At 47.7% G+C, this 26,364-nt stretch overlaps 1 protein-coding gene across 1 annotated transcript in view; it reads right to left on the bottom strand.

The window, feature by feature from the left end:
• Window positions 1–8,683, bottom strand: part of LOC129693965 (uncharacterized) — a 36,826-nt gene extending 28,143 nt beyond the window's left edge. Inside the window, exons 1-4 of the mRNA XM_055630687.1 lie at window positions 7,738–8,683; window positions 3,205–3,417; window positions 1,877–2,014; window positions 138–1,339 (exon numbers count right to left, since the gene is read on the bottom strand). Coding sequence (XP_055486662.1) covers window positions 138–1,339; window positions 1,877–1,896 — 1,222 coding nt within the window. The 5' untranslated portion in view covers window positions 1,897–2,014; window positions 3,205–3,417; window positions 7,738–8,683. The remainder of the gene's footprint in view (window positions 1–137; window positions 1,340–1,876; window positions 2,015–3,204; window positions 3,418–7,737) is intronic.
• Between the last annotated feature and the right edge of the window lie 17,681 nt (window positions 8,684–26,364).

The following is a 26,364-nucleotide window of genomic DNA, read 5'->3' as shown; positions in this document are numbered from 1 at the left end:
GGCGGAATAACGCATAGCTCCAAGCAAACAGCAATCAGTTCGAGTAGAATTAGCGCACGATTTGGCGTTAGCTTTTTTCAAAGTATGAAGCCCAGCACGACGTGATCTGACGGGATGTATATTGATGCAGAGCGGTTAATGGGCGCCTTTGGCAACAGCGAGCACCTTCTCTGCGGTCTCCATCAGAAGCTTCAGCGCGTCATTCAGTATCCAGTAGGTCATCACAAATGATGACCCGGCTCCAAACAGAGAACCAATGACTGGGACAAAGTAAAGAGCGGCTTCGATGCTTGAAACAGCAACGGCGACTGCCCCCAAACGCAGCCTTACTATTACTGGTACAGTTATTTCTCCCAGCAGGGAAGATTTTACTGCGGCTTTCAGCTCTTCCACGGGTGTGCTTGTTTTCTCGGCCAATCTGCGGAGAGCAGCATCATCCAGACACAGGCATTTACGGAAATTGATTATCGCTCCAATCACTATCCCAATGTCACAGGCGGCAGAGAGACCCGGGACCGGGATCGCTCCCACACCTCCCGCGAGGATCGCCAACATCCAGATACGTTTCTTCAACATCTCACCTTTCTTACGAATAATCTCCACACTGAGGTTTGGAAGGGCCAGGATAAAGACAGATTCCTTTACACTTGGTAAACCAGCTCCAAGTGCTTCCATTAACAGAGGGAAATCATACATATCATCCTTATAACTGGATATCAGGAACACGGTGGGATCAGGGATCCCGGCCTTTCCCAATTTATTGACGCAGTCAGACCGGATCTTTTCCTTCACTTTGCCTTCTTCAACAGATTCCCCCCATTCCTGCTTCATTGAATCAAGGTCATTGTCAATCTTAGAGCGGACAAAATAGAACTCCTTCCCCAGCCGCTTAATCTCCTTGGCAAGATTTGCATCATTCTCTGTGAATCGACAAGCTGACACTATGATGAAGAAATCGTATTTTTTAAATTGCATTTTCTTCAGGTAGGAACCCGCGGTGAATTGTGTAGATCCGATCCCCGGCAGGTCCCAGTAGCGGACATTGGGCAGAGTGGGATGTGAGTATCCGGTTGGCTCCATTGTAGTTTCCGTGGTCCCAACCGCAGCCGCTCCCTCATTTTTGCTAAGACGCCCTCTCATGGCGTTGATGAAGGTGGATTTTCCTGCACCCGTGTCTCCCGTCACGGCGATGTTCACCTCGGTGTTGTCCAGTTCTTTCACCTTCTTCTCCAGCAGAGGTTTAATCTTTTCAACACCTCCCGTTTCGAACTCGGACTTCAGTTTGTTGAGCTCTTCCTGTGTGAAGAATGTGGAGGTCTCAGACTGAGCCGCCTGTTGGCTGAAAGGAAACATGTTCGGTGAAAGTTTCCAGTTGAAATGAAACCAACTGAAATAAAGGACAAGCACCTTCTCTCCCTTTCCCTCTTCTCTTCCCATTGTTCCACCTGGATACACACCATTTATCCCACAATCCCGCACTTTCCCCCCTTCCCCCATCACCTTCACCTATATCCATTCCTCCAGCTTCCCATCTCACATCTCTTCTCTTGGCCTAGGAGCGGAATTAGGCCATTCGGCCCATCTATCCCGCGAGTTCTCCTTATCTCAGTCTTTTCATCACTGGCCTTCCTTCAATCATCACCCCCTCCCCCACCCCCCAACATCTATCAACCTATCACTTGCCTGACTTAGTCCTGCCCCCAATCCTCATCCAGCCGCCTCCCTCCAATCACAATCAGAGTGAAGAAGGGCCCCGACCCGTAACGCCCCCTGTCCCCCAGAGATGCTGCCTGACCCGCTGAGTTACTCCAGCGCTGTGCTTGAGGTGAGGGAGGAGAGGTGGAGAAGTAACATTGTGTGATGTATCCTGACATACCTGGAGCTGGCATTTCCCATTCTCCTTCTCTGTCTGTCCTTGTCTCGCCTGTGTGATGATCCAGTGGTCCCAGCACTGCCCGGGGGGGAGAGGTCTGGGCACCGGGGCTCCTCCTTGTCTTCAGTTGTGTGTGTTCTCCTAGAGGAAAGCAGAGAGGTTGTTGGTGGTTCTTTCTGTAGCAGAGGTGTATGTAAGGCAGCAAAGTATATCCCTCTTAATCAATATACACAGAAACATAGACAATAGTAGGCAATTCGGCCCTTCGAGCCTGCACCGCCATTCAATATGATCATGGCTTATCATCCAACTCAGTATCCTGTACCTACCTTCTCTCCATACCCCCTGATCCCTTTAGCCACAAGGGCCACAAACTCCCTCTTAAATATAACCAATGAACTGGCCTCAACTACATTCTGTGGCAGCGAATTCCCCTGATTCACCACTCTCTGTGTGAAAAATGTAATTCTCATCTCTGTCCTAAAAGGATTTCCCCTTATCCTTAAACTGTGACCCCCTTGTTCTGGACTTCCCCAACATCGGGAACAATCTTCCTGCATCTAGCCTGTCCAACCCCTTAATAATTTTGTACGTTTCTATAAGATCCACCCTCAATCTTCTAAATTCTAGCGAGTAAAAGCCGAGTCTATCCAGTCTTTCTTCATATGAAAGTCCTGCCATCACAGGAATCAGTCTGGTGAACCTTCTCTGTACTCCCTCTATGGCAAGAATGTATTTCCTCAGATTAGGAGACCAAAACTGTACGCAATACTCCAGGTGTGGTCTCACCAAGACCCTGTACAACTGCAGTAAAACCTCACTGCTCTTATACTCAAATCCTTTTGCTATGAATGGTCAGTGGCCCAACTGGTCCGTGCCAATCCCGGGAGAGGTAGATAGTAGTTCAGGACTGCTCTCTAGTTGTGTTGGGATAAAACCCTGTGACATTAACTTGCTTTGAATCTCCCAGTGATTCTCAGGAACAAGTTGCATCTGATCGATCAAACCCAGTGAACACGTTTGCCAACTCTCACTTCAATTCATCCCGTTAATGAAAACCAAGTGCACTGGAGATCTGAAATAAAAATCACATCAAACGCTGGAAACGTTCAGCAGCCCAGGCAGCCAATGGATCCTCGAGCTGAAACACTTCACTCACATTTGATAACTTAGAGATAGACACAAAAAGCTGGAGTAACTCAGCGGGACAGGCAGCATCTCTGGAGAGAGATAACTCAGAAACTGATAACTGATTCTCTCCGCGGCTGCTGCCTGTCTCACTGAGTGTTTTGAACAGTTTCCAGTGTCGCTGCTCCGATTCTGCTCCTTACCTACTTCGGTTCAGGAGGAGACTCCGTCAGTGAACGTCCGCTGTGATCGCTACTCCAGTCCGCTGTGTGTCTGGACTTTCCCTCTCCCCGTGTCAAGTACTTGGATGGATTGCTGCACGTTATCCAATAAGGTTCAAGATGTGTGTGAGCTCACTTGTTGCCGGGTGACTTTACTCTTTACCCTCCGGCGTGATCGCTGGGGGACAGTTATACCTACAATGTGAAAACCCACGCAGGTCACAGGGAGAACTCCGTACAGACAGCACCCGTAGTCGGGATCGAACCCAGGTCTCTGGTACTACAAGCGCTGTAAGGCAGTAACTCTACCGCTGCCTGCGCCACCGTGCCGCCCTGTCTGGGGTCACCGGCAATGGACTGAATACATCACGGGGGGAAACAAGATGGACACAAAATGCTGGAGTAACTCAGCGGGACAGGGAGTATCTCTGGAGAGAATGCGTGAAGATTCGAGTTGAGATCCTTCTTCAGACTGAAGTCAAGGGGTGAGGGAGATCCATAGATAAGGAAGTGTAAGGTGTGAAAATGGGACAAGGGGATGAAGTTCAAAGAAAATGTAGAATAGATCATTGTTGGGGAAGGGAACAACAAAGCAAACAGAGATAATATGTAGTCGGAGATAGAGACTGGTTGGAGAACTGGGAAGGGGAAAGGGTGGAGAGAGAGAGGGAAAGCAAGGGTTACTTGAAGTTAGAGAAGTCAATGTTCATACCACTGGGGTGTAAACTGCCCAATGGAAATATGAGATGCTGTTCCTCCACTTTGCACTGAGCCTCACTCTGACAATGCAGGAGGCCCAGGACAGAAAGGTCAGTGTGTGAATGGGAGGGGGAGATAAAGTGTTTCACCACCGAGGGATCAGGTAGGTTTAGGCAGACTGAGCGGAGGTGTTCAACAAAACGATCGCCGAGCGATCTCCTGTATTGGTTTCACCGATATGCTCCCGATGTTGGGAAAGTCCAGGACAAGGGGTCACAGCTTAAGGATAAGAGGGAAATTCTTTAAAACCGAGATGAGAAGAACTTTGTTCACACAGAGAGTGGTGAATCTCTGGAACTCTCTGCCACAGAGGGTAGTCGAGGCCAGTTCATTGGTTATATTTAAGAGGGATTTAGATGTGGCCCTTGTGGCTAAGGGGATCAGAGGGTATGGAGAGAAGGCAGGTACGGGATACTGAGTTGGATGATCAGCCATGATCATATTGAGTGGCGGTGCAGGCTCGAAGGGCCGAATGGCCTGCTTCTGCACCTAATTTCTATGTTTCTATGTTTCTATACAGGAGTCCACACATGGAACAGCAGATACAGTAGATGAGGTTGGAGGAGGTGAGTGTGAACCTCTGCCTCACCTGATAAACCTGTCGTGGTCTTGGATGGAGTTGAGGGGGGAGGTATAGGGACAGGTGTTGCATCTCCTGCGGTTGCAGGGGGAAGTACCTGGGGAGGGGGTGGTTTGGGTGGGAAAGGGTGAGTTGACCAGGGAGTTGTGGGGGGAACGGTCTCTGCGGAAAGCAGAAAGGGGTGGAGATGGGAAGATGTGACTTGTAGTGGGATCCTGTTGGTGGTGATGAAAATGTCAGAGGATTATTTGCTGTATGCGACGGCTGATGGGGTGAAACGGGGAACTCAGTCCCTGTTGCAACTGGGGGGAGGGGGAGCAACGGCAGAGCTGCAGGGTACCGAGGAGACCCTAGTGAGGGCCTCATTTATGATGGGAGAGGGGAACCACGTTACCTAATGAATGAGGACATCTCTGATGACCAGGTATGGAGCATCTCATCTTGGGCACAGATGTGGCATAGACGGAGGAATTAAGAGTAGGGGATAGAGCAGGGGTGGGGAACCTGCGGCCTTCTAGAACATTAAGTGCGGCCTTTTGAATGAATCCAAATTTTGTAGAACAAATCCTTTTATTTTTATTAATATTTTTGTTCATCTTTTATTATTTTAATTTTAATCTTAAAATGAATGTATTTAAAATACCAAAGAATAAAAGAAGATTCACCAAATTAATCCTCCCCGACTAGTGAGTGTAAGTACAGACGGAGCACCTTCCATGACAGGAAAACGTGAAGGGTTTATTGCACAGATAAAAAAAGGTATTATCAGATCCTGTTGAGCTCATTTCATTGTATCTTACATCAGCAACATCTCTGTGCTAAATCTACTATTTTAAGTGGCACTTTACAACAAGTTACAGAGAGATGGTCACTCCAAGACCACAGGAGGCAGGCAAGTGGGTCATGGTTGGGAGAGGCAAGGGGCAGAGGCAGGGACTAGAGAGTACCCCGGTGGCTACACACCTTGACAATATATATTCCTGTTTGAGTACTGTTGGGGTGGACAGCCTACCTGGGGGTAGCAACAGCTCCACTATATATGCAAAACCACTCACATCTGTATCATCAGCAAACTTGCTAACCTTGCCCTGTTCTGTGACGTTTCACAGAGTGCTGGAGTAACTCAGCGGGCCAGGCTGAGTATGGTCGTTGGGAGGTCATGTTGCAGTTGCATAAGAAGGTGGTGAGGCCACATTCAGAGTATTGTATTCAGTTCTGGGCACCATGTTATAGGAAAGATGTCATCAAACTGGAAAGGGTACAGTGAAGATTTACGAGGATGTTGCCAGCACTAGAGGGCCAGAGCTATAGGGAGAGGTTGAATAGGCTGGGACTCTATTTCATGGAGCACAGGAGGATGAGGTGTATATACATCTAATAGAGGTGTATAAAATCATGATTTGAATAGATATGGTTGAGTCTTTTGCCCAGAGTAGGTGAATCGAGGAGCAGAGGACGTAAGTTAAGGTGAACGGCAAAAGATTTAATAGGAATCTGAGGGGTATGTTTTTCACACAAAGGGCGGTAGGTGTATGGAACGAGCTGCCAGAGGAGGATGTTGAGGCGGGGACTATCGGAACATTTAAGAAACAGTTAGACAGGTACATGGATAGGACAGGTTCGGAGGGATATGGATCAAACGTGGGCAGGTGGGACTCATGCAGATGGGACATGCATGGGCCGAAGGGCCTGTTTCCACACTGTATCACTCTATGGCTCCATCTATCTTTCTCTCTCAAACACATTCTCCTGCCTTCTCCCCATTACCTCTGATACCCGTATCAATCAAGAATCTATCAATCTCCTCCTGAAAAATGTCCATTGACTTGACCTCCACAGCTGTCTGTGGCAATAAATTCCACAGTTTACCACCCTCTGACTTAAGAAATGCCTGCTCATCACCTTCCTAAAGGAATGTATTTTAATTTCGAGGCTGTGGCCACTGGTCCTAGACTCTCCCTCTAGTGGAAACATCCTCTCCACATCCACTCCATCCAGGTTTTTACCAGGCTGGGACAAACTGCAACAGCTTCACACCGTGTCCCAAAGCTCGTGTCCTGTCCTGCATCACCCAAGGCAGCAGAGACGTTATAGGAGAGGGCAAGCAGCGTAACAAAGTAGCTCACGATGGTTTGGGTAACATGCAGGAATGTCTATGCATGTCACATCATGAATATTACTGAAGAACGGAATATGGACACGTTTCTAACTGCGAGATTTGTTTCACATGAACTGCAACTTCGGAGCGGAAACTGCAGCCGAGAAAATAAATATTTCCGAGAAAGAAAAGATGTTTCCTGTATACAAGAGCAAGGTTTAGCAAGATAACAACACACACACACACACACACACACACACACACACACACACACACACACACACACACACACACACACACACACACACACACACACACACACACACACACACACACACACACACACACACACACACACACACACACACACACACACACACACACACACACACACACACACACACACACACACACACACACACACACACACACACACACACACACACACACACACACACACACACACACACACACACCACACACACACACACACACACACACACACACACACACACACACACACACACACACACACACACACACACACACACACACACACGCGCGCGCGCACACACACACACACACACACACACAACTGCTGCCCTGGCCGATCAAACCCAGTGAACACTTTTGCCAACTCTCACTTCAATTCATCCCGTTAATGAAAACGAAACCTGCCACAGAGAAACCAAATTTCCGAGAAAGGAAGGGTGTTTCCTGTATACACGAGCAAGGTTTAGCAGGATAACAACACACACACACACACACACACTCACACATACACACTCACACACACACACACAAACCAAGTGCACTGGAGATTTGAAATAAAAATCACATCAAACGCTGGAAACTTTCAGCAGCCCAGGCAGCCAATGGATCCTCGAGCTGAAACACTTCACTCACATTTGATAACTTAGAGATAGACACAAAAAGCTGGAGTAACTCAGCGGGACAGGCAGCATCTCTGGAGAGAGATAACTCAGAAACTGATAACTGATTCTCTCCGCGGCTGCTGCCTGTCTCACTGAGTGTTTTGAACAGTTTCCAGTGTCGCTGCTCCGATTCTGCTCCTTACCTACTTCGGTTCAGGAGGAGACTCCGTCAGTGAACGTCCGCTGTGATCGCTACTCCAGTCCGCTGTGTGTCTGGACTTTCCCTCTCCCCGTGTCAAGTACTTGGATGGATTGCTGCACGTTATCCAATAAGGTTCAAGATGTGTGTGAGCTCACTTGTTGCCGGGTGACTTTACTCTTTACCCGCCGGCGTGATCGCTGGGGGACAGTTATACCTACAATGTGAAAACCCACGCAGGTCACAGGGAGAACTCCGTACAGACAGCACCCGTAGTGGGGATCGAACCCAGGACTCTGGTGCTGCAAGCGCTGTAAGGCAGTAACTCTACCGCTGCCTGCGCCACCGTGCCGCCCAATCTGGGGTCACCGGCAATGGACTGAATACATCACGCGGGGAAAACAAGATGGACACAAAATGCTGGAGTAACTCAGCGGGACAGGGAGTATCTCTGGAGAGAAGGAATGGATGACGAATCGGACGGAGACCGTTCTTCAGACTGAAGTCAGTAGTGAGTGAGACTCATAGATAAGGAAGTGTAAGGTGTAAAATCGGGACAAAGGGGATGCGGATCAAATGTAGAAAAGAACATTGTTAGCTGGAAGAATAGATCAAAGAAGCAAACAGAGATAAAATGTAGTCTTCTTCTTATCTAGTCCATACACAAGATTATACGTTGATCAGCCAGAGCTGAACACACTTCTCTGTATCTGCACAATGGTGCCTGTCTTGTTCTTCTTGTGCATCTTGTGCTGGTGGTGGGAAGATTGGTGAAAACAGGGCTGCAACCTGAACGCTCTTTCATTGACCCCATAAACAGTAGTCGGAAATAGACAATAGACAAGGTACAGGAGTTGGCCATTCCGCCCTTCTAGCCAGCACCGCCATTCAATGTGATCATGGCTGATCATCCACAATCAGTACCCCGTTCCTGCTTTCTCCCCATATCCCCTGACTCCGCTATCTTTAAAATCCCCGTTTAGCTCTCTCTTGAAAGCATCCAGAGAACCGGCGCCGACTGCACTCTGTTGCAGCGAATTCCACAGACTCACAATTCTTTGTGTGAAAAGGTTTCCTCATCTCCGTTCTAAATGGCTTACATCTTATTCTTAAACTGTGGCCCCTGGTTCTGGACTCCCGCAACATCGGGAACATGTTTCCTGCCTGTAGCATGTCTAAACCCTTAATAATCTTATATGATTTAATAAGATGCCCTCTCATCTTTCTAAACTCCAGAGTGTACAAGCCCAGCCGCTCCATTCTCTCAGCATATGACAGTCCCGTCACCCCGGAAATTAATCTTGTGAACCTACACTGCACTCCCGCAATAGCAAGAATTAGGGCTCTTAAAGGGGATATGGGGAGAAGGCGGGAACGGGGTACTGATTGGAGATGATCAGCCATGATCACATTGAATGGTGGTGTTGGCTCGAAGGGCCAAATGGTCTCCTCCTACACCTGTTGTCTATTCTCCTTCCTCAAATTTCGACACTAAAACTGAACACAATACTCCAGGTTTGGTCTCATCAGGGCCTTGTACAACTACAGAAGGACCTCCTTCCTCATATACTCAAATCCCCATGTTATGAACTGATGGAGACTGAGGTGGGTGCAGGAGGAGGCCATTCGGCCCTTAAAGCCAGCTCCGTCATTCAATATAACCATGGCTGATCATCCACAATCAGTACCCTGTTCCTGCTTTCTCCCCATATCCCTTGATTCCGTTAGCCCCAAGAGCTATATCTAACATCCCCCACATCACATTGGGTTTTGTAAACACAACACTTTAATGATCAAATCCTCAATAAATGTCCACGTGACCAGATTCCCCAAACATGTGGGAACCCCATTTCCCACATTACTGCTTCAGTACAAACCAAAGACAAGGCCTGTGTGTAGTCTTCCACTTCATGGCGATGGCAGCAGATACTGACCCTCTTGACGTGACACAGAATAGTTATTTAGAGATACAGCATGGAAACAGGCCATTCGGCCCAACTAGTCGAGGGCGACCATCGATCTCACCTTCACACTAGTTCTAAGTTATCCCACTTTCTCGCCCACTCCCAACGTACCAGGGGTAATTTACAGAGACCAATCAACCTACAAACCCGCACGTCTTTGGGATGTGGGAGGAGACCGGGACACCCAGAGGGAACCCACACGGTCACGGGGAGACTGTGCGAACTCCACATGGACAAGAACCGATGTCAGGATGGAACTTGTATCACCCGCGCAGTGAATCAGCAGCTCTACCCGCTGAGCCACTGTGCTGCCCCATTCTCAACATCAATGCCCGGGTTATAGAACTGGGTTGACCACAGTGCCGCACGACCTGGCAGTGATATGTAACCCGTTCCTCCAGGGGAAATATCTGTCTCTATATTCAGCATGTTGAAACACAACCGGATCTCACAAGTTTCACTAACACGGGTCAGCTGCAGACATTTTAGTTAACGGACGAATACTGAGAGTTCGGCTTTATATAGAACTTTTATTGTGTATGTTTGTACTGAAGCAAGCTTGTTAATTAACGAAAGGTACAACTCTAAACAGTTCACATGTTTTAACCCATCAACTGCAACAGTATTACGTATCATGTCAAAGAATCACCTGTCCCCGGCAATGGACTGAATACAAACACGGGGGGGGGGGGGCAAGATAGATATAAAAACTCAGAGAAGCAATGGGTGACTTTTCGGTTCAGGACACTTCTTAGGCCTGAAGTCAGGAGAGAGGGATATCCATAGATAAGGAAGTGTAAGGTGTGAAGACGGGACGAAGGGGCTGGACATCAAAGTATATGTAGAATCGATCATTAGACACATAGAAACATAGAGAAATAGGTGCAGGAGTAGGCCATTCGGCCCTTCGAGCCAGTAGCATTGATCATGGCTGATCATCTAAAACCAGTACCCGGTTCCTGTCCCCCCCCCCTCCCCCCCCCATATCCCTTCATTCCCCCATATCCCTTGATCGGCTTGTACTCGCTAGAATTTAGGAGATTGAGAGGGGATCTTATAGAAACTTACCAAATTCTTAAGGGGTTGGACAGGCTAGATGCAGGAAGATTGTTCCCGATGTTGGGGATGTCCAGAACAAGGGGTCACAGTTTAAGGATAAGGGGGAAGCTTTTTTTTGGACCGAGATGAGGAAAACATTTTTCACACAGAGAGTGGTGAATCTCTGGAATTCTCTGCCACAGTAGGTGGTTGAGGCCAGTTCATTTGCTATCTTTAAGAGGGAGCTAGATGTGGCCCTTGTGGCTAAAGGGATCAGGGGGTATGGAGAGAAGGCAGGTACAGGATACCGAGTTGGATGATCAGCCATGATCATATTGAATGGCGGTGCAGGCTCGAAAGGCCCAATGCCCTACTCCTGCACCTATTTTCTATGTTTCTATGTTTCGTTCAATCAAGAGCTAAATCAAACTCTCTCTTGAAAACCTCCAGTGAATCGGCCTCCACTGCATTCTGTGCCAGAGAATTCCACAGATTCACAACTCACTGGGTGAAAAAAAATCCTAATCTCAGTCCTAAATGGCCTACCCCTTATTCTTAAAATGTGACCCCTGGTTCTGGACACCCCCAACATCGGGAACAGTTTTTCCTGCACCTAATCTGTCCAATCCTTTAAGAATTTAATATGTTCCTATAAGATACCCTCTCATCCTTCTAAATTCCAGTGAATACAAGCCCAGTCAACCTATTATTTCATCATATGTCAGACCAGCCATCCCAGGAATTAAATGACTTTGCAGGCTCGAAGGGCCGAATGGCCTACTCCTGCACCTATTTTCTATGTTTCTATGTTATTCTTAAACTGTGGCCCCTGGTTCTGGACTCGCCCAACATCGGGAACATTTTTCTTGCATCTAGCGTGTCATGCTTCTAAATGCCAGTGAATACAAGCCCAGTCGTTCCATTCTTTCATCAAATGACAGTCCAGCCATCCCGGGATTTAACCTTGTGAACCTGCGCTACACTTCCTCAATTGCAATCATGTCTTTCCTCAAATTAGGAGACCAAAATTGCACACTATATTCCAGGTGCCGTCTCACCAGGCCCATGTAAAACTGCAGTAGGACCTCCTTTCTCCTAAACACAAATCCTCTCGCAATGAAGGCCAACATGCCATTTGCTTTCTTCCCCGACTGCTGTACCTGCGTGATTATTTTCAGTGACTGATGTACAAGCACATCCAGGTCTTGTTGCATAGAAACATAGAAACATAGAAACATAGAAATTAGGTGCAGGAGTAGGCCATTCGGCCCTTCGAGCCTGCACCACCATTCAATATGATCATGGCTGATCATCCAACTCAGTATCCCGTACCTGCCTTCTCTCCATACCCCCTGATCCCCTTAGCCACAAGGGCCACATCTAACTCCTTCTTAAATATAGCCAATTAACTGGCCTCAACTACCCTCTGTGGCAGAGAGTTCCAGAGATTCACCACTCTCTGTGTGAAAAAAGTTCTTCTCATCTCAGTTTTAAAGGATTTCCCCTTTATCCTTAAGCTGTGATCCCTTGTCCTGGACTTCCCCAACATCGGGAACAATCTTCCTGCTCGTCAGTGGGGTCATGGTCCAGGGGTAAGTAGGAGGAGGTGTCCGATAGTTGGCGCGTGGACTCAGCTTTGTAGAGATCGGCGCGCCAGACTACCACGGCACCTCCCTTGTCAGCGGGTTTGATAACCAAATCTGGGTTGTTGCGGAGTGAGTCGATGGCAGAACGTTCATGTGGTGAGAGATTGGAGTGAGACAGGGGAGTGGAGAAGTTGAGGCGGTTGATGTCGCGACGGCAGTTATTGATAAAAAGTTCTAAAGCCGGAAATTGGCCACGAGGGGGGTTCCACGAGGAGGGGGTGCGTTGGAGACGGGAAAAGGGGTCATCAGTGGGGGGCGAGGACTCCTTCCCATGGAAGAAAGCTGTGAGGCGGAGGCGACGGTAGAAGCGCTCCAAGTCGTGGTGGGCGCGGAATTCATTGAGGTGGGGACGGAGGGGGACAAAGGTAAGACCATACCAGGGCATACCAGGGCCCCATCCCCGACCTCTACCTCCGCTACATCGACGACTGCTTTGGTGCCACCTCCTGCACCCGCACACAACTGACTGACTTCATCCACTTCACCACTAACTTCCATCCGGCACTCAAATACACCTGGACCATTTCCGACACTTCCCTACCATTCCTTGACCTCACTATCTCCATTGCAGGTGATAGACTTCTAACCGACATACACTATAAACCCACTGACTCCCATGGCTATCTGGACTACACTTCTTCCCACCCTGCTTCCTGTAAGGACTCCATCCCCTACTCCCAATTCCTCCGTCTACGCCGCATCTGCTCCACGGATGAGGCGTTCCACATCAGGACATCTGAAATGTCCTCACTATTCAGGGAACGGGGGTTCCCCTCCTCCACCATAAATGAGGCTTTCACCAGGGTCTCTTCCATACCCCGCAACACTGCTCTCTCTCCCCATCCCCGCACTCGCAACAAGGGCCGAGTCCCCCTAGTCCTCACCTTTCACCCCACCAGCCGTCACATAAAAAAGTAATCCTCCGTCAGTTTCGCCACCTCCAACGTGACCCCACTACTCGCCACATCTTCCCATCTCCCCCCATATCTGCCTTCCGCAAAGACCGCTCCCTCCATAACTCCCTTGTCAATTCTTCCCTTCCCTCTCGGTCCACCCCCTCCCCGGGCACTTTCCCTTGCAACCGCAAGAGATGCAACACTTGTCCCTTTACCTCCCCCCTCGACTCCGTTCAAGGACCCAAGCAATCGTTCCAGGTGCGACAGAGGTTTACCTGCATCTCCTGCAACCTCATCTATTGCGTCCACTGCTCTAGATGTCAGCAGATCTATATCGGTGAGACCAAGCGGAGGTTGGGCGATTGTTTCGCCGAACACCTCCGCTCGGTCCGCAATAACCAAGCTGACCTCCCGGTGGCTCAGCACTTCAACTCCCCCTCCCACTCCGCCTCCGACCTCTCTGTCCTGGGTCTCCTCCATGGCCACAGCGAGCAGCACCGGAAGTTGGAGGAACAGCACCTCATATTCCGTTTGGGAGTCTGCACCCCAGGGGCATGAACATCGAATTCTCCCAATTTTGTTAGTCCTTGCTGTCTCCTCCCCTTCCTCAGCCCCCCTGCTGTCTCCTCCCATCCCCCAGCCTTCTGGCTACTCCTCCTTTTCCCTTTCTTGTCCCCACCCACCCCCGCCCCCGATCAGTCTGAAGAAGGGTTTCGGCCCGAAACGTTGCCTACTTCCTTCGCTCCATAGATGCTGCTGCATCCGCTGAGTTTCTCCAGCTTTTTTGTGTAACCTTCGATTATCCAGCATCTGCAGTTCCCTCTTAAACAAGGTGTGTGTGTTAACGTGTTGAGCTCCGTCGGCCGCTGCACCCCCCCCCCCCCCCTCCCCCCCCGCTGGTCACTCAGGTCGGCGTCGAATGTTCGGCCCAGATAGATCTCTGGATAGAAGCAATGGTTGACATTTCACGTCGAGACCATTCTTCAGACTGAAATCAGTGGAAAAGGAGATACATAGATAAGTTCATCAGTTCAACAGTTCAATAGTCCCTTACTGTCACGTGTACCTTAAGGTAAAATGCCATTTGATTTACCATCCAGTCACATCAAGAAAAGCAACAGGACACAATATTACACACATAAAAACATAGAAACATAGAAAATAGGTGCAGTAGGAGGCCATTCGGCCCTTCGTGCCTGCACCGCCATTCGATATGATCATGACTGATCATCCAACGCTGTATCCTGTACCTGCCTTCTCTCCATACCCCCTGATCCCTTTAACCACAAGGGCCTCATCTTATATATGCAGACGACCTGGTCCTGCTCTGTCCATATAGTGCTGGGCTGCAGCAGATGCTGAAGGTGTGCTCTCAGTATGGCCTTGATTATGACATAAAGTATAACGCTAAGAAAAGCTGCATAATGATAGCAGCGCTGAGGACTGGAAATCAACTTTTCCGCCCTTTTATTTGTCAGACAGTCCTCTTGCTGTGTGTGAGGAAATTAAATACTTAGGTCATGTCATATCCGATGACTGGACGGATGACAAAGACCTCTACCGACAGCGCTGTAAAATTTATCTTCAAGCTAACATGCTTATAAGGAAGTTTTCTATGTGCTCTGACCATGTGAAGTGTTCCCTGTTCAGAACCTACATCACACCGTTATATACTGCTCAATTGTGGTCTAATTATAAGAAAAAGAGTATGCAGAGGCTCAAAGTAGCATACAATGATGCAATGAGGTTGCTACTTCGTGTCCCTAGGTGGCATAGTGCCAGTCAATTGTTTGTGTCCACTAGAGTGCCAACCTGTGAGGCACTCTTAAGACAGCTGATGTTTAGTTTTATGTGTCGCCTGGACAAGTCAGAGAACCACATAATTGAAGCCTTAGTCAGCCCTCTGAAAAGCTGCTATAGATTCACTTCTAGGCTAAGACGGCATTGGTGCAATAGCTTATATATATTTTAGGCTAATATGCAATTTCTTAATGTATCTTTGTAATTCTTTGTACTGTTTGATGTGTATATGGACCTGTGTCTGAAATAAAGCTTTAATAATAATAATAATAATAATAATAATAATAATAATAATAACTCCCTCTTAAATATAGCCAATGAACTGGCCTCAACTACCTTCTGGGGCAGAGAGTTCCAGAGATTCACAAATTACAAAATTAAACCTAAACAGTCCCCACAGTTTGTGTGAGAATCCCTGGGCACAGGCAAAAGTGGAGACCCGCAGCCATCAGTCCAATGTCCGGGCCACACACACGCTCTTCACTGTGATGTGACCAGTTGTACTGACCGCTTGTTGCTCTCTCTGCAGCCTCTGTCCGCTCGAACAGTCAGAAAGCTGTTCACACCCGCATCAGACTCCAGGATGCTCCTGCGGGCGCGATGTCCCCGCATCACCGAGACCACCACACTCACGGCAATCCCCCCGAGTCCTGACCAGCGCAGGCAGCATCCATCTTGATTTTACTGCCCGCGCACTCCCCAATGTGATGGAAGGCGGATAACTTTGATCTTCCCCCGCCCTTTCTCCCGCTGTGGGGGCGATCGAATCATCCGCAGTCCGGGCGATCGCAGCCCCCACAGGCGGCAATCGAAGCCCATTCAATGGGGCAGTCGAAGCACCTGCAGCTCGAGTTCCCGAAGTCGCCCCTAACAAAGGGACCGCCAGCTCCACGATGGTAGGCCGCAGTGCGGACGAAGATATGATCGGAAAAAGTTGCATCTCCATTGGCGGAAGAGATTAAAACATTTCAATCACCCCCCTCCCCTCCCCTCCTCTCCTACCCCTCCCCTCCCCTCCCCTCCCCTCCCATCCCCTCCCCTCTCACTCCCCAACCCTCTCCTCCCCTCCCCTCCACCTAATACAAAATGGAAAGATCCACTAAAACATATAAATAAAATGGTGTAAAAACAATAAAGAGGAAAGTGGCGATAAAGAAGAAGCGAGGCTGTCTCTCACGATAAGGAAATGTAAGGTGTGAAAACGGGACAAAGGGGATGGAGATGAAGGAAATGTAGAATAGATCATTGTTCGCTGGGGGAAGGGAACAACAAAGCAAACAGAGATAAAATGTAGTCGGCGATACAGGCAGGTAGGTGAACAGGGAAGGGGAAGGGACGCAGAGAGAAGGAAAGCAAGGGTTACTTACAGTTAGAGAAGTCAATGTTCATACCAAAGGTAGACACGAAATGCTGGAGTAGAACAGCGGGTCAGGCAGCATCTCTTGAGAGAAGGAATGGGTGAAGATTCGGATCAAGACCCTTCTGCAGACCACTGCTCATACCACTGGGATGTAAGCTGCCCAAGCAAAATATGAAGTGCTGTTCCTCCTAATTGTGCCCGGTCTCACTGCAACAATCGAGGCCCAGGACAGGAAGGGCAGTGTAGGAATGGGTGGGGGATTTAAAGTGTTTAGCAACCTGAGATCAGGTGGGTTTAGATGGACTGAGCAGAGGTGTTCAACAAAACGATCGCCGAGTGTGTACTTGCCCTCACCGATATACAGGAGTTCACACCTGGAACAGTGGATGCAGTAAATGGAGGAGGTGTAAGTGACCTTCTGCTTCACCTGAAGAATCTGGGCCTTTGGACGGAGTCGAGGGGGGAGGTATAGGGTCAGGTGCTGCATCTCCAGCAGTTGCAAGGGGACAGTACCTGGGGAGGGCGTGGTTTGGGTAGGAAGGGACGATTTGACCAGGGAGTTGCGGAGGGAACAGTCTCTGCGGAAAGCGGATGGGGTGGAGATGGGAAGATGTGGCTTGTTTTTTTTGTAAGGTGTCCTTGAGACTCTTGAAAGGCGCCCATAAATAAAATGTATTATTATTATTATTATTAGAGGGATCCCGTTGGAGGTGGCGAAAGTGTCAGTACATTATGTGCTGTATGCGACGGCTGAGGGGATGAAGGGTGAGGACTTGGGGGACTGTACCAGTCTACCATGGTCAAGAGCTCAAACCTTTGGTGAAGTAACCAGGAAGTTGTGGAGAGAATGGTCACTGCGGAAGGTGGAAAGGGGTGGAGATGGGAAGATGTGGCTAGTGTTGGGATCCCATTGGGTGGACATTTCGGAGGATTATGTGTTGCCTCTTATTTCTTGTTTCTGAATTAACAATGTCACTCTCCATCCTAATGAAGAACTCAACCATATTATGGGCACTCTTGCCCAAGGGGCCACGCACAACAAGACTGCTAACTAACCCTCCCTCATTACTCAATACCCAGTCTAGAATAGCCAGCTCTCTCGTTGGTTCCTCTACATGTTGGTTTAGAAAACTATCCCACATACATTCCAAGAAATCCTCTTCCTCAGCACCCCTGCCAATTTGATTCACCCAATCTATATGTAGATTGAAGTCACCCATTATAACTGTTTTACCTTTGTTGCACGCATTTCTAATTTCCTCTTTGATCCCGAACTTCACTACTGTGGATAAAGGATTTTGGCCCGAAAAGTTGCCTATTTCCTTCGCTCCATAAATGCTGCTGCACCCGTTGAGTTTCTCCAGCTTTTTTGTGTACCTTCACTACTGTGGAGTTTGTCACCAAGTGACAAATAAAGTACCATGCAATGCCGTGCCTTTGCAAAATCAAGAACATATCAATCTCTACTTTATAAATACCTAATGACTTGGCTTCCACCACTGTCTGTGGCAATTAATTCCACAGATTCACCACCATCAGGCTGAAGGATTTCTCCTTATCTCCATTATAAAGGTAGGTCCTTTTATTCCGATGCTGTGCCCTCTAGTCCTAGACTCTCCGTGTCCACTCTATCTAGTTTAGTTTAGTGACACGTGGCCTCACATCTAGTTGAATGCCCGAAAAACCCAGTTTCTTAAATAAAAATGTGGCACATGGTTTTTAACAGCTGACGGCAGAAGTGGATGAACATGCATCACACAAGTATTTCCCACAAAGACTTGGCTGTGTTGTGTTCTGGTTACATTCCTCCTTCTCGTTCAGTTCTCAAACATACACAAGGCGGAAGTTCAGTTAGTTTAGTTAAGTTGAGTTTATTGTCACGTGTAGCGAGGTACAGGGGAAAGCTTTTTGATGCGTGCTATCTCATCAGTGGAGAGACTACACATGATTACAATCAGGCCGTCCACAGTGTACAGATACAGGATTAAGGGAATCTGGGCCTTTCAGTGTTGAGATGGTCTGAGCAGCACAGTGGACAGACCAGAGCCACAGGAGGGCGATAGAGAGATGGAGTTGGTGTGATCTCTGTGAGTGACACAGAGGCTCCAGCAGGGGGAGAGAAGTCAAGTCAAGTCAAGTCAAGTTTATTTGTCACATACACATACGAGATGTGCAGTGAAATGAAAGTGGCAATGCTCGCTGACTTTTGTGCAAAAGACAAACAACCAAACAACCAAACTAATTATAAACACAATCATAACACATATATTTTTTTACATAATAAATAATGGAAGGAAAAACGTTCAGTAGAGTTAGTCCCTGGTGAGATAGGCATTTACAGTCCGAATGGCCTCTGGGAAGAAACTCCTTCTCAACCTCTCCATTCTCACTGTATGGCAACGGAGACGTTTGCCTGACCATAGCAGCTTGAACAGTCCGTTGCAGGGGTGGAAGGGGTCTCCCATGATTTTATTTGCTCTGGAGTTGCACCTCCTGTTGTATAGTTCCTGCAGGGGGGGTGAGTGAAGTTCCCATAGTGCGTTCAGCCGAAAGCACTACTCTCTGCAGAGCCTTCTTGTCCTGGGCAGAGCAATTCCCAAACCAGATGGTAATGTTCCCGGACAAGATGCTTTCCACCGCCGCTGAGTAGAAGCACTGGAGGATCCTCGGAGACACTCTGAATTTCCTCAATTGCCTGAGGTGGTAAAGGCGCTGCCTTGCTTTACTCACGAGTGCTGAGGCGTGTGATGCCCATGTCATATCCTCAGAGATGTGGACTTCCAGATATTTAAAACAGTTCGCCCTATCCATAGGATTCCCATTTATCCTCAATGGAGTGTACGTCCTCGGATGATGTGCCCTCCTAAAGTCCATGATCAGCTCCTTCGTTTTTTTGATGTTCAAGAGGAGGCTGTTCTCCTGGCACCAGAGTGCTAGATCAGCCACCTCCTCCCGATAGGCCTTCTCGTTGTTGTCTGAGATCAGGCCCACCACCACAGTGTCATCAGCAAACTTAATTATTGAGTTGGAGCTGAACCTAGCCACACAGTCATGTGTGTACAGGGAATACAATAGGGGGCTGAGGACGCAACCCTGGGGCGATCCTGTGCTCAGGGTGAGGGACTTTGATGTATTCCCTCCCATCTTGACTACCTGGGGCCTGGCGGTGAGAAACTCCAGGACCCAGGCACACAGGGAGGCGTTGAGCCCCAATTCCATTAGCTTCCCGGCCAGTCTGGTGGGGACTATCGTGTTGAAGGCTGAACTGTAGTCTATGAACAGCATCCTCACGTAGCCCCCCTTCTGGCTGTCCAGATGGGAGAGAGTGGTGTGCAAGACCTGGGAGGCCACATCGTCCGTGGATCTGTTCGGACGGTATGCGAACTGCAACGGGTCCATGTTCCGAGGGAGGAAGGCGCAGATGTGATTCTTCACCAGCCCCTCAAAGCATTTCATGACTACCGAGGTAAGGGCCACCGGATGGTAGTCATTCAGACAGGCTGGGGAGGCATTTTTTGGTTCCGGTACAATGATGGATTTTTTGAAGCAGGCAGGGACCACGGACTTGTCCAGGGAGAGGTTGAATAATGTAGTGAGCACTGGAGCTAGCTGCGTAGCACAGGACTTGAGTACTCGCCCCGAGATGCCATCGGGACCTGCAGCTTTATTAGATTAGAAATTAGTGTCTAGCTAAAGTTTAGATACAATACAATACGATAGAACTTTATTCATCCAGGAGGGAAATCGAGGGGGAGATTCTGTCGGGGAGCAGGGAAGAGGATGAGCAGATAGACACATAATGCTGGGGCAACTCAGCGGTTCAGGCAGTATCTCTGGTGAAAAGGTATAGGTGACATTTCTGGTTGAGACCCTTCTTCAGGTGGCATTTTCTTTACCTTCCCTTCATCCTTAACCCATTATACCTGGGGTATCCTGAGCAGTTGGTCCACAGCCTGCTATGGCAATTCTAATACAGAGGAATGCAAGAAGCTGCAGAGAGTGGTGAACTCAGCCCGGTCTATCAGGGGTCCAACCTACCCCACCAGCAGAAACATCTACACCAGGCGCCACCTCAAGTTCTGGATCTGGATCTGGATGTAGTGCGCTGAGAAGCTCTAGGTAGAGCCTCACTCAACACTATAACGGTGGTGTCTTCCTAACACCCGATATCCCATCCCTCCCTCCTACCCAAAGTTCACCCATCTCACTCTTCCCCCTTTCTCCAAAAGTCCTCACACCAAGCATCCCTCGCTCCATACCTTCCCTCTCACCTCCTCCTCAGGGACCAGCTTTCTCCCTCTTTCCATCTGACCATCCCCCATTCCCTTCTTCTCCCACTCCCGTTCAACTCCCTCCCCCACTTGCCCCCATCGATCATCAAGGATCTCCAGCGTCTTCTCACCGCTACTGTCGGGCAGGATGTACAGAAGCCTGAAGTCCCACATCACCAGGTTGAGGACCAGTTATTTTCCTACAACCTTTGGCTAATCCTACCTTTCCAACAGGTATTCCCTGACTACCCTAGCCATGCCTCTCATAATCTGATAGACTTCTAACAGGTCTTCCCTCAACCCCCACCAGTCTAGAGAAAATAATCCAAGTTTATCTGAAGAAGGATCCCGACCCAAAACTTCACTTCGATTTTCTCCACAGATGTTGCCTGACCCACTGATTTACTCCAGCATTTTGTGTCTATCCAAATTTGCCCAACCTGTCTATATAGAAAATGCCTTCGAATCTAGGCTGCATTCAGAAATCTCCTGCACCCTCTCCAGATCCTCCACACCCGACCTGTCTACCATGTCTCTGTCTCATACTTTCATCTAATTGAGTTACATCACTGTGTTTGGGCAAAATACATTTTTGCATTTTAATGTTTCATAGATACATAGACAATAAGTGTAGGAGTAGGCCATGTTGCGGCAGATTTTCATATCTTTCTAGAAATTAACTCCCTAGCCGCTAAATGATTGAATGAATGAATGAAATCTTTATTGTCATTTTCCTGAGTATTTACATACCCAGAGGAATCAAAAAAACGTTGCTCAACCAGTGTCCATTCAGTGTGCAGTAAAAAATAAATAGAAATAAAAATACATATATCATGAACAAATTAAACACTCTACTCTCTACTAAACATCAACAGGTGTCCCGATCGGCAGCGGCACGACAGTGGCTCTGCTGCAGTGTGTCCAGGTTAGTGGATGGTGCGCGATACTTTGGCAGTGGGCAAAGTCCGTTTATCAGTCTTATAGCCTGTGGGAAGAAGCTGAGGAGCATCCTGCTGGTTTTGCAGCTAATGCTCCTGTACCTCTTCCCAGATGGCAGGATGGAGAAAATGTCATGCGATGGGTGGTAGGGGTCTTTGATGATGGAGATGGCTCTGCTGATACATCTCTTCCTGTATATGTCCAGCAGGAAAGGGAGTGGAGCACCAATAATCCTGCTGGCGGTCTTCACAATCCTGTCTAGTTGGTGCCGTTCGTACACCTTGCAGCTCCCGAACCAGGAAGTGATGCCGTAGGTTAATGTGCTCTCGATTGTCCCCCTATGAAAAGTCCGTAGATGTGTAGTGGGGAGACCTGCTTTACGTAGTCTTCGGAGAGGGTGTAGTCACTGGTGGGCTCTCTTGGCCAGTGCTGCGGTGTTGAGCATGGTTAAGGGGGTGTCTTCGAAACGCATGCAAGCTGGCTCACAGCGACCTTCAGAGATTCTTCACAAACACGGCTTCAAAACACAGTCTTTTGATGAATAAATGCTTTATTACTGATAGAAAAGTAAGATACATCCAAATTTCTTACGACTCGTTACTACAATCTTCATCGAACTCCAGCTTATAACTTTAAACATTAGAAAACTCCTCATGTCTCCGTTACACTTCGCATGATCTCCTTTATGGCTCGCATGGTCGAAGAGTTAACCTAGAAATATAGAAACATAGAAATTAGGTGCAGGAGTAGGCCATTCGGCCCTTCGAGCCTGCACCGCCAGTGTTGATGGCTGATCATCCAACTCAGTATCCCGTACCTGCCTTCTATCCATACCCCCTGATCCCTTTAGCCACAAGGGCCACATCTAACTCCCTCTTAAATATAGCCAATGAACTGGCCTCAACTACCTTCTGTGGCAGAGAATTCCACAGATTCACCACTCTCTGTGTAAAAAATGATTTTCTCATCTCGGTCCTAAAAGATTTCCCCCTTATCCTTAAACTGTGACCCCTAGTTCTGGACTTCCCCAATATCGGGAATAATCTTCCTGCATCTAGCCTGTCCAACCCCTTAAGAATTTTGTAAGTTTTTATAAGAGCCCCCCTCAATCTTCTGAATTCCAGCGTGTACAAGCCAAGTCTATCCAGTCTTTCTTCATATGAAAGTCCTGACATCCCAGGAATCAGTCTGGTGAACCTTCTCTGTACTCCCTTCTCCCTACTCGCTCCAAACTACACTAAAAATTAAACTTCTGCGCAAGTATCTTAGCTCCAAACCCACCCAAAAACACGACATAAATCCCACCCACAATATAACGGGCAGTCTACAATTTAAAGGCACACGCCATCATCAATGACATGCAAAACAGGCCAAATAGCCACTACAGGCCATTCGGCCCTTCGAGCCAGCACTACCATTCAATGCAATAATTGCTCACCATCCACAATCAGTACCCCGTTCTTGCCTTCTCTCCATATCCCTTAACTCCGCTATCCATAAAAAATCTAACTCTCTCTTGAAAGCATCCAGAGAACTGGCCTCCACCACCCTCTGAAGCAGAGAATTCTACACACTCACAACTCTCTGCGTGGAAAAGTGTTTCCTCATCTCTGTTCTAAATGGCTTACCCCTCTATTCTTAAACTATGGCTCCCTAGTTCTGGACTCCCCCGACATTGGGAACATGTTTCCTGCCTCTAGCATGCCCAAACCATTAAAAATCTTGTATGTTTCAATAGGATTCCCCCTCATCCTTCTAAATTCCAGAATGTACAAGCCCAGCCACTCCAATCTATCAACTTATGACAGTCCCGCCATTCCAGGAATTAACCTTGGGAACCTACGCTGCACTTTCTGAATAGCAAGAATTATCTTCCTCAAGTTTAGAGACCAAATCTGCACACAATACCCCAGGTGTGGTCTCACTAGGGCCCTGTACAATTGCAGGAGGACCTCTTTGCTCCTATACTCAACTCCTCTCATTATGAAGGCCAACATGACATTCGCTTTCTTCACGCCTGCTGAACCTGCATGCTTCCTTTTATTGACTGATGAACAAGGGCCCCCAGATCTGCCCACTGCCATGCATCTGCCCACTCATCCAACCTGTCCAAGTCACCCTGCATACTCATAGCATCCTCCTCACAGTTCACACTGCCACCCAGCTTTATGTCATCTGCAAATTTTCTAATGTTACTTTTAATCCCTTCATCAAAAACATTAATGTATATAGTAAATAACTGCGGTCACAGCACCGAGCCATGCGGTAACCCACAAATAATTAAATAAATAAATGTTGATTTTCCTATAACACACATGTTCTTAAGGAATATGCTAGTGTAAGGGATGATCACATTGGTTTGCATGGACTTGGTGGGACTAAGGGCATGTTTCCATGCTGTATCTCTAAAGTCTAAAGGATGAAATGGGGAATAAACATGGTTGAATGGTAAAATAATATTATAATTAGACTAAAAGAGTACTTATAAATGTTGTCAACAGTGATTGTAAGGTTTATGATCTGACGCATTTTAAATATCAGTTAAATATCAGAAAACCAGTCATTTAGAAATTGAATGGGAAAGTTCCGCAGTAAGAAAGATAAATTGGAACAGAATAGGTTTTTACAAGAATGTTAAAAGGAAGTAAGAAGAGAAAGTAAACTGTAAGTCGCTCAATGAGACAAGTGGAAGCAGTAGAGATGTGGAACTGATATTTATTGGAGAAACAGCACCTCAAATGTTGCTTGGGTAGCTTACAATTCAGCAGTATGAATGTTGAATTCTCTCAATTGAAGTTACTTCTACCTGCATTCCCCTCCCCCAGTCATTTAACCATCTCCACCGTCCCACCCCATTCTATGCCTCTTGTGGATCACACCTTCCCTACCCATCAATAGGCCAACCTGGTCACCTCCCTGCCTGAGGTCATTTGTGGCCGACACTCGTTGGCTCTGGACTTTTCTCACCCCCAGCTCCTCACCTTCTACCTCCTCCCTCTACTTTCAGTCTGAAGAAGGGTCCTGACCCGAAACGTCGCCCATCCTTTTCCTCCAGAGATGCTGCCTGACCCGTTGAGTTACTATCCAGCACTTTGTGTCTTTGGGACTGAGTTAGATGTCCTGTTAAAAGCTGTGTTGTCAATATCTGCAATACAATGCAGATAGATAACACTCTACCTGCGTGTTGACTGTAAGGATCTTGGCTTCAATGCCGGGCTGACCAGGACTCTGGAGAGCACAGCATCTGGGACATCTTGACTGAGTGGGGTCATTGGGAAGTGTCCTATACTGGTCAATGACAGACCACACTTGTCGAAGGAATGGAACTTAGTGATCGTACAAACTGATGGGACTCATTGTAGGTATGTTTTGTGCTGTCTCAGAGGGGTGAAGTCACGAAACATTGGAGAAGGTTGTGTGCAGTTCTGGGCACCATGTTATTGGAAAACTATTGTCAAAGCTTGAAAGGGTTCAGAAAAGATTTCCAATGATGTTGCCAGGACTAGTGGGTGTGAGATATAGGGATAGGTTGCGTAGGCTGGGTCTCTATTCCATAGATCGCAGGAGGATGAGGGGAGATCTTATAGAGCTGTACAAAAGCATTCAACGCATAGATCGGATAGATGCGCAGAGTCTCTTGCCCAGAGTAGGGGAATCGAGAACCAGAGGACATAGGTTTACGGTGAAGTGGAAAAGATTTAATAGGAATCTGAAAGGTAACTTTTTCACACAAAGGTTGGTGGGAGTATGGAACAAGCTGCCAGAGGAGGTAGTTGAGGCTGGAACTGCCCCATCATTTAAGAAACAGTTAGACAGGTACATGGATAGGACAGGTTTGGAGGGATATGGACCAAGCACAGGTAGATGGGCCTAGTGTAGCTGGGACATTGTTGGCTGGTGTGGGCAAGTTGGGCCGAAGGGCCTGTATTAACACTGTATCACTCTATGACTTTAGTCAGCATAGCAACAATGAACCTTGTAATGTAAAGAGCCAATACCAACATTTGTAAAATCAGAAGTTTGTAAATAGCTAGTTATTAAATTGGGGATGGTAAATTCCAAACATGATCAGTCCGGAGCTCGGGAGAATAAATTGATGGCTGGGGTTATTGGGCAGATGCCCCATAGAAGCTGAGAAAACAAATGCTGTCCGATAAAGAATAGGTGTTTCCCAGAGACTGTGTCTATGTCCTTACCATCTATCTCATTGGTGACCCTTGGACTATCATTGAGCGGACTTTGCTGGCTTAACCTTGCACTAAACGTTATTCCCTTATCATGTATCTATACACTGCAGTGGCTCGATTGTAATCTAATTGTCTTTTTTGCTGACTGGATAGCACGCAACAGAAGCACTTCACTGTACCTCGGCCCACTACCTTTTATTGTTCTTTACATCCCAGACCCGCTCTCTTCCACCTTGCAGTCTCATCTCTTCCGGGAATAAATCTCTCCCTGAGACAAGCCTTCGCGTTTTTGTGATGAAGGGGCGTCAACTTGAATCATTTACAGTTTCTCTCACCACAGATGCCAGCTGATTTGCCGGATGTTTCACCATTTCTTTCCTCTTTTCATATTAGCAGCAGTCACGGCATTTGTAACTGTAACATCCCCTCCAATCCCACTTCCCCATTCTCTCACAAATTCTTCTCATTCACCATCAGTAAATAATCGGTTAAAGAAGGAACTGCAGATGCTGGAAAAATCGAAGGTAGAC

Source organism: Leucoraja erinacea, unplaced genomic scaffold (assembly GCF_028641065.1).
Source record: "Leucoraja erinacea ecotype New England unplaced genomic scaffold, Leri_hhj_1 Leri_505S, whole genome shotgun sequence".
Lineage (NCBI taxonomy): Eukaryota > Metazoa > Chordata > Chondrichthyes > Rajiformes > Rajidae > Leucoraja > Leucoraja erinaceus.
Note: the sequence above shows the minus strand (reverse complement) of the source record. Positions and strands in the feature narration are given on the sequence as shown.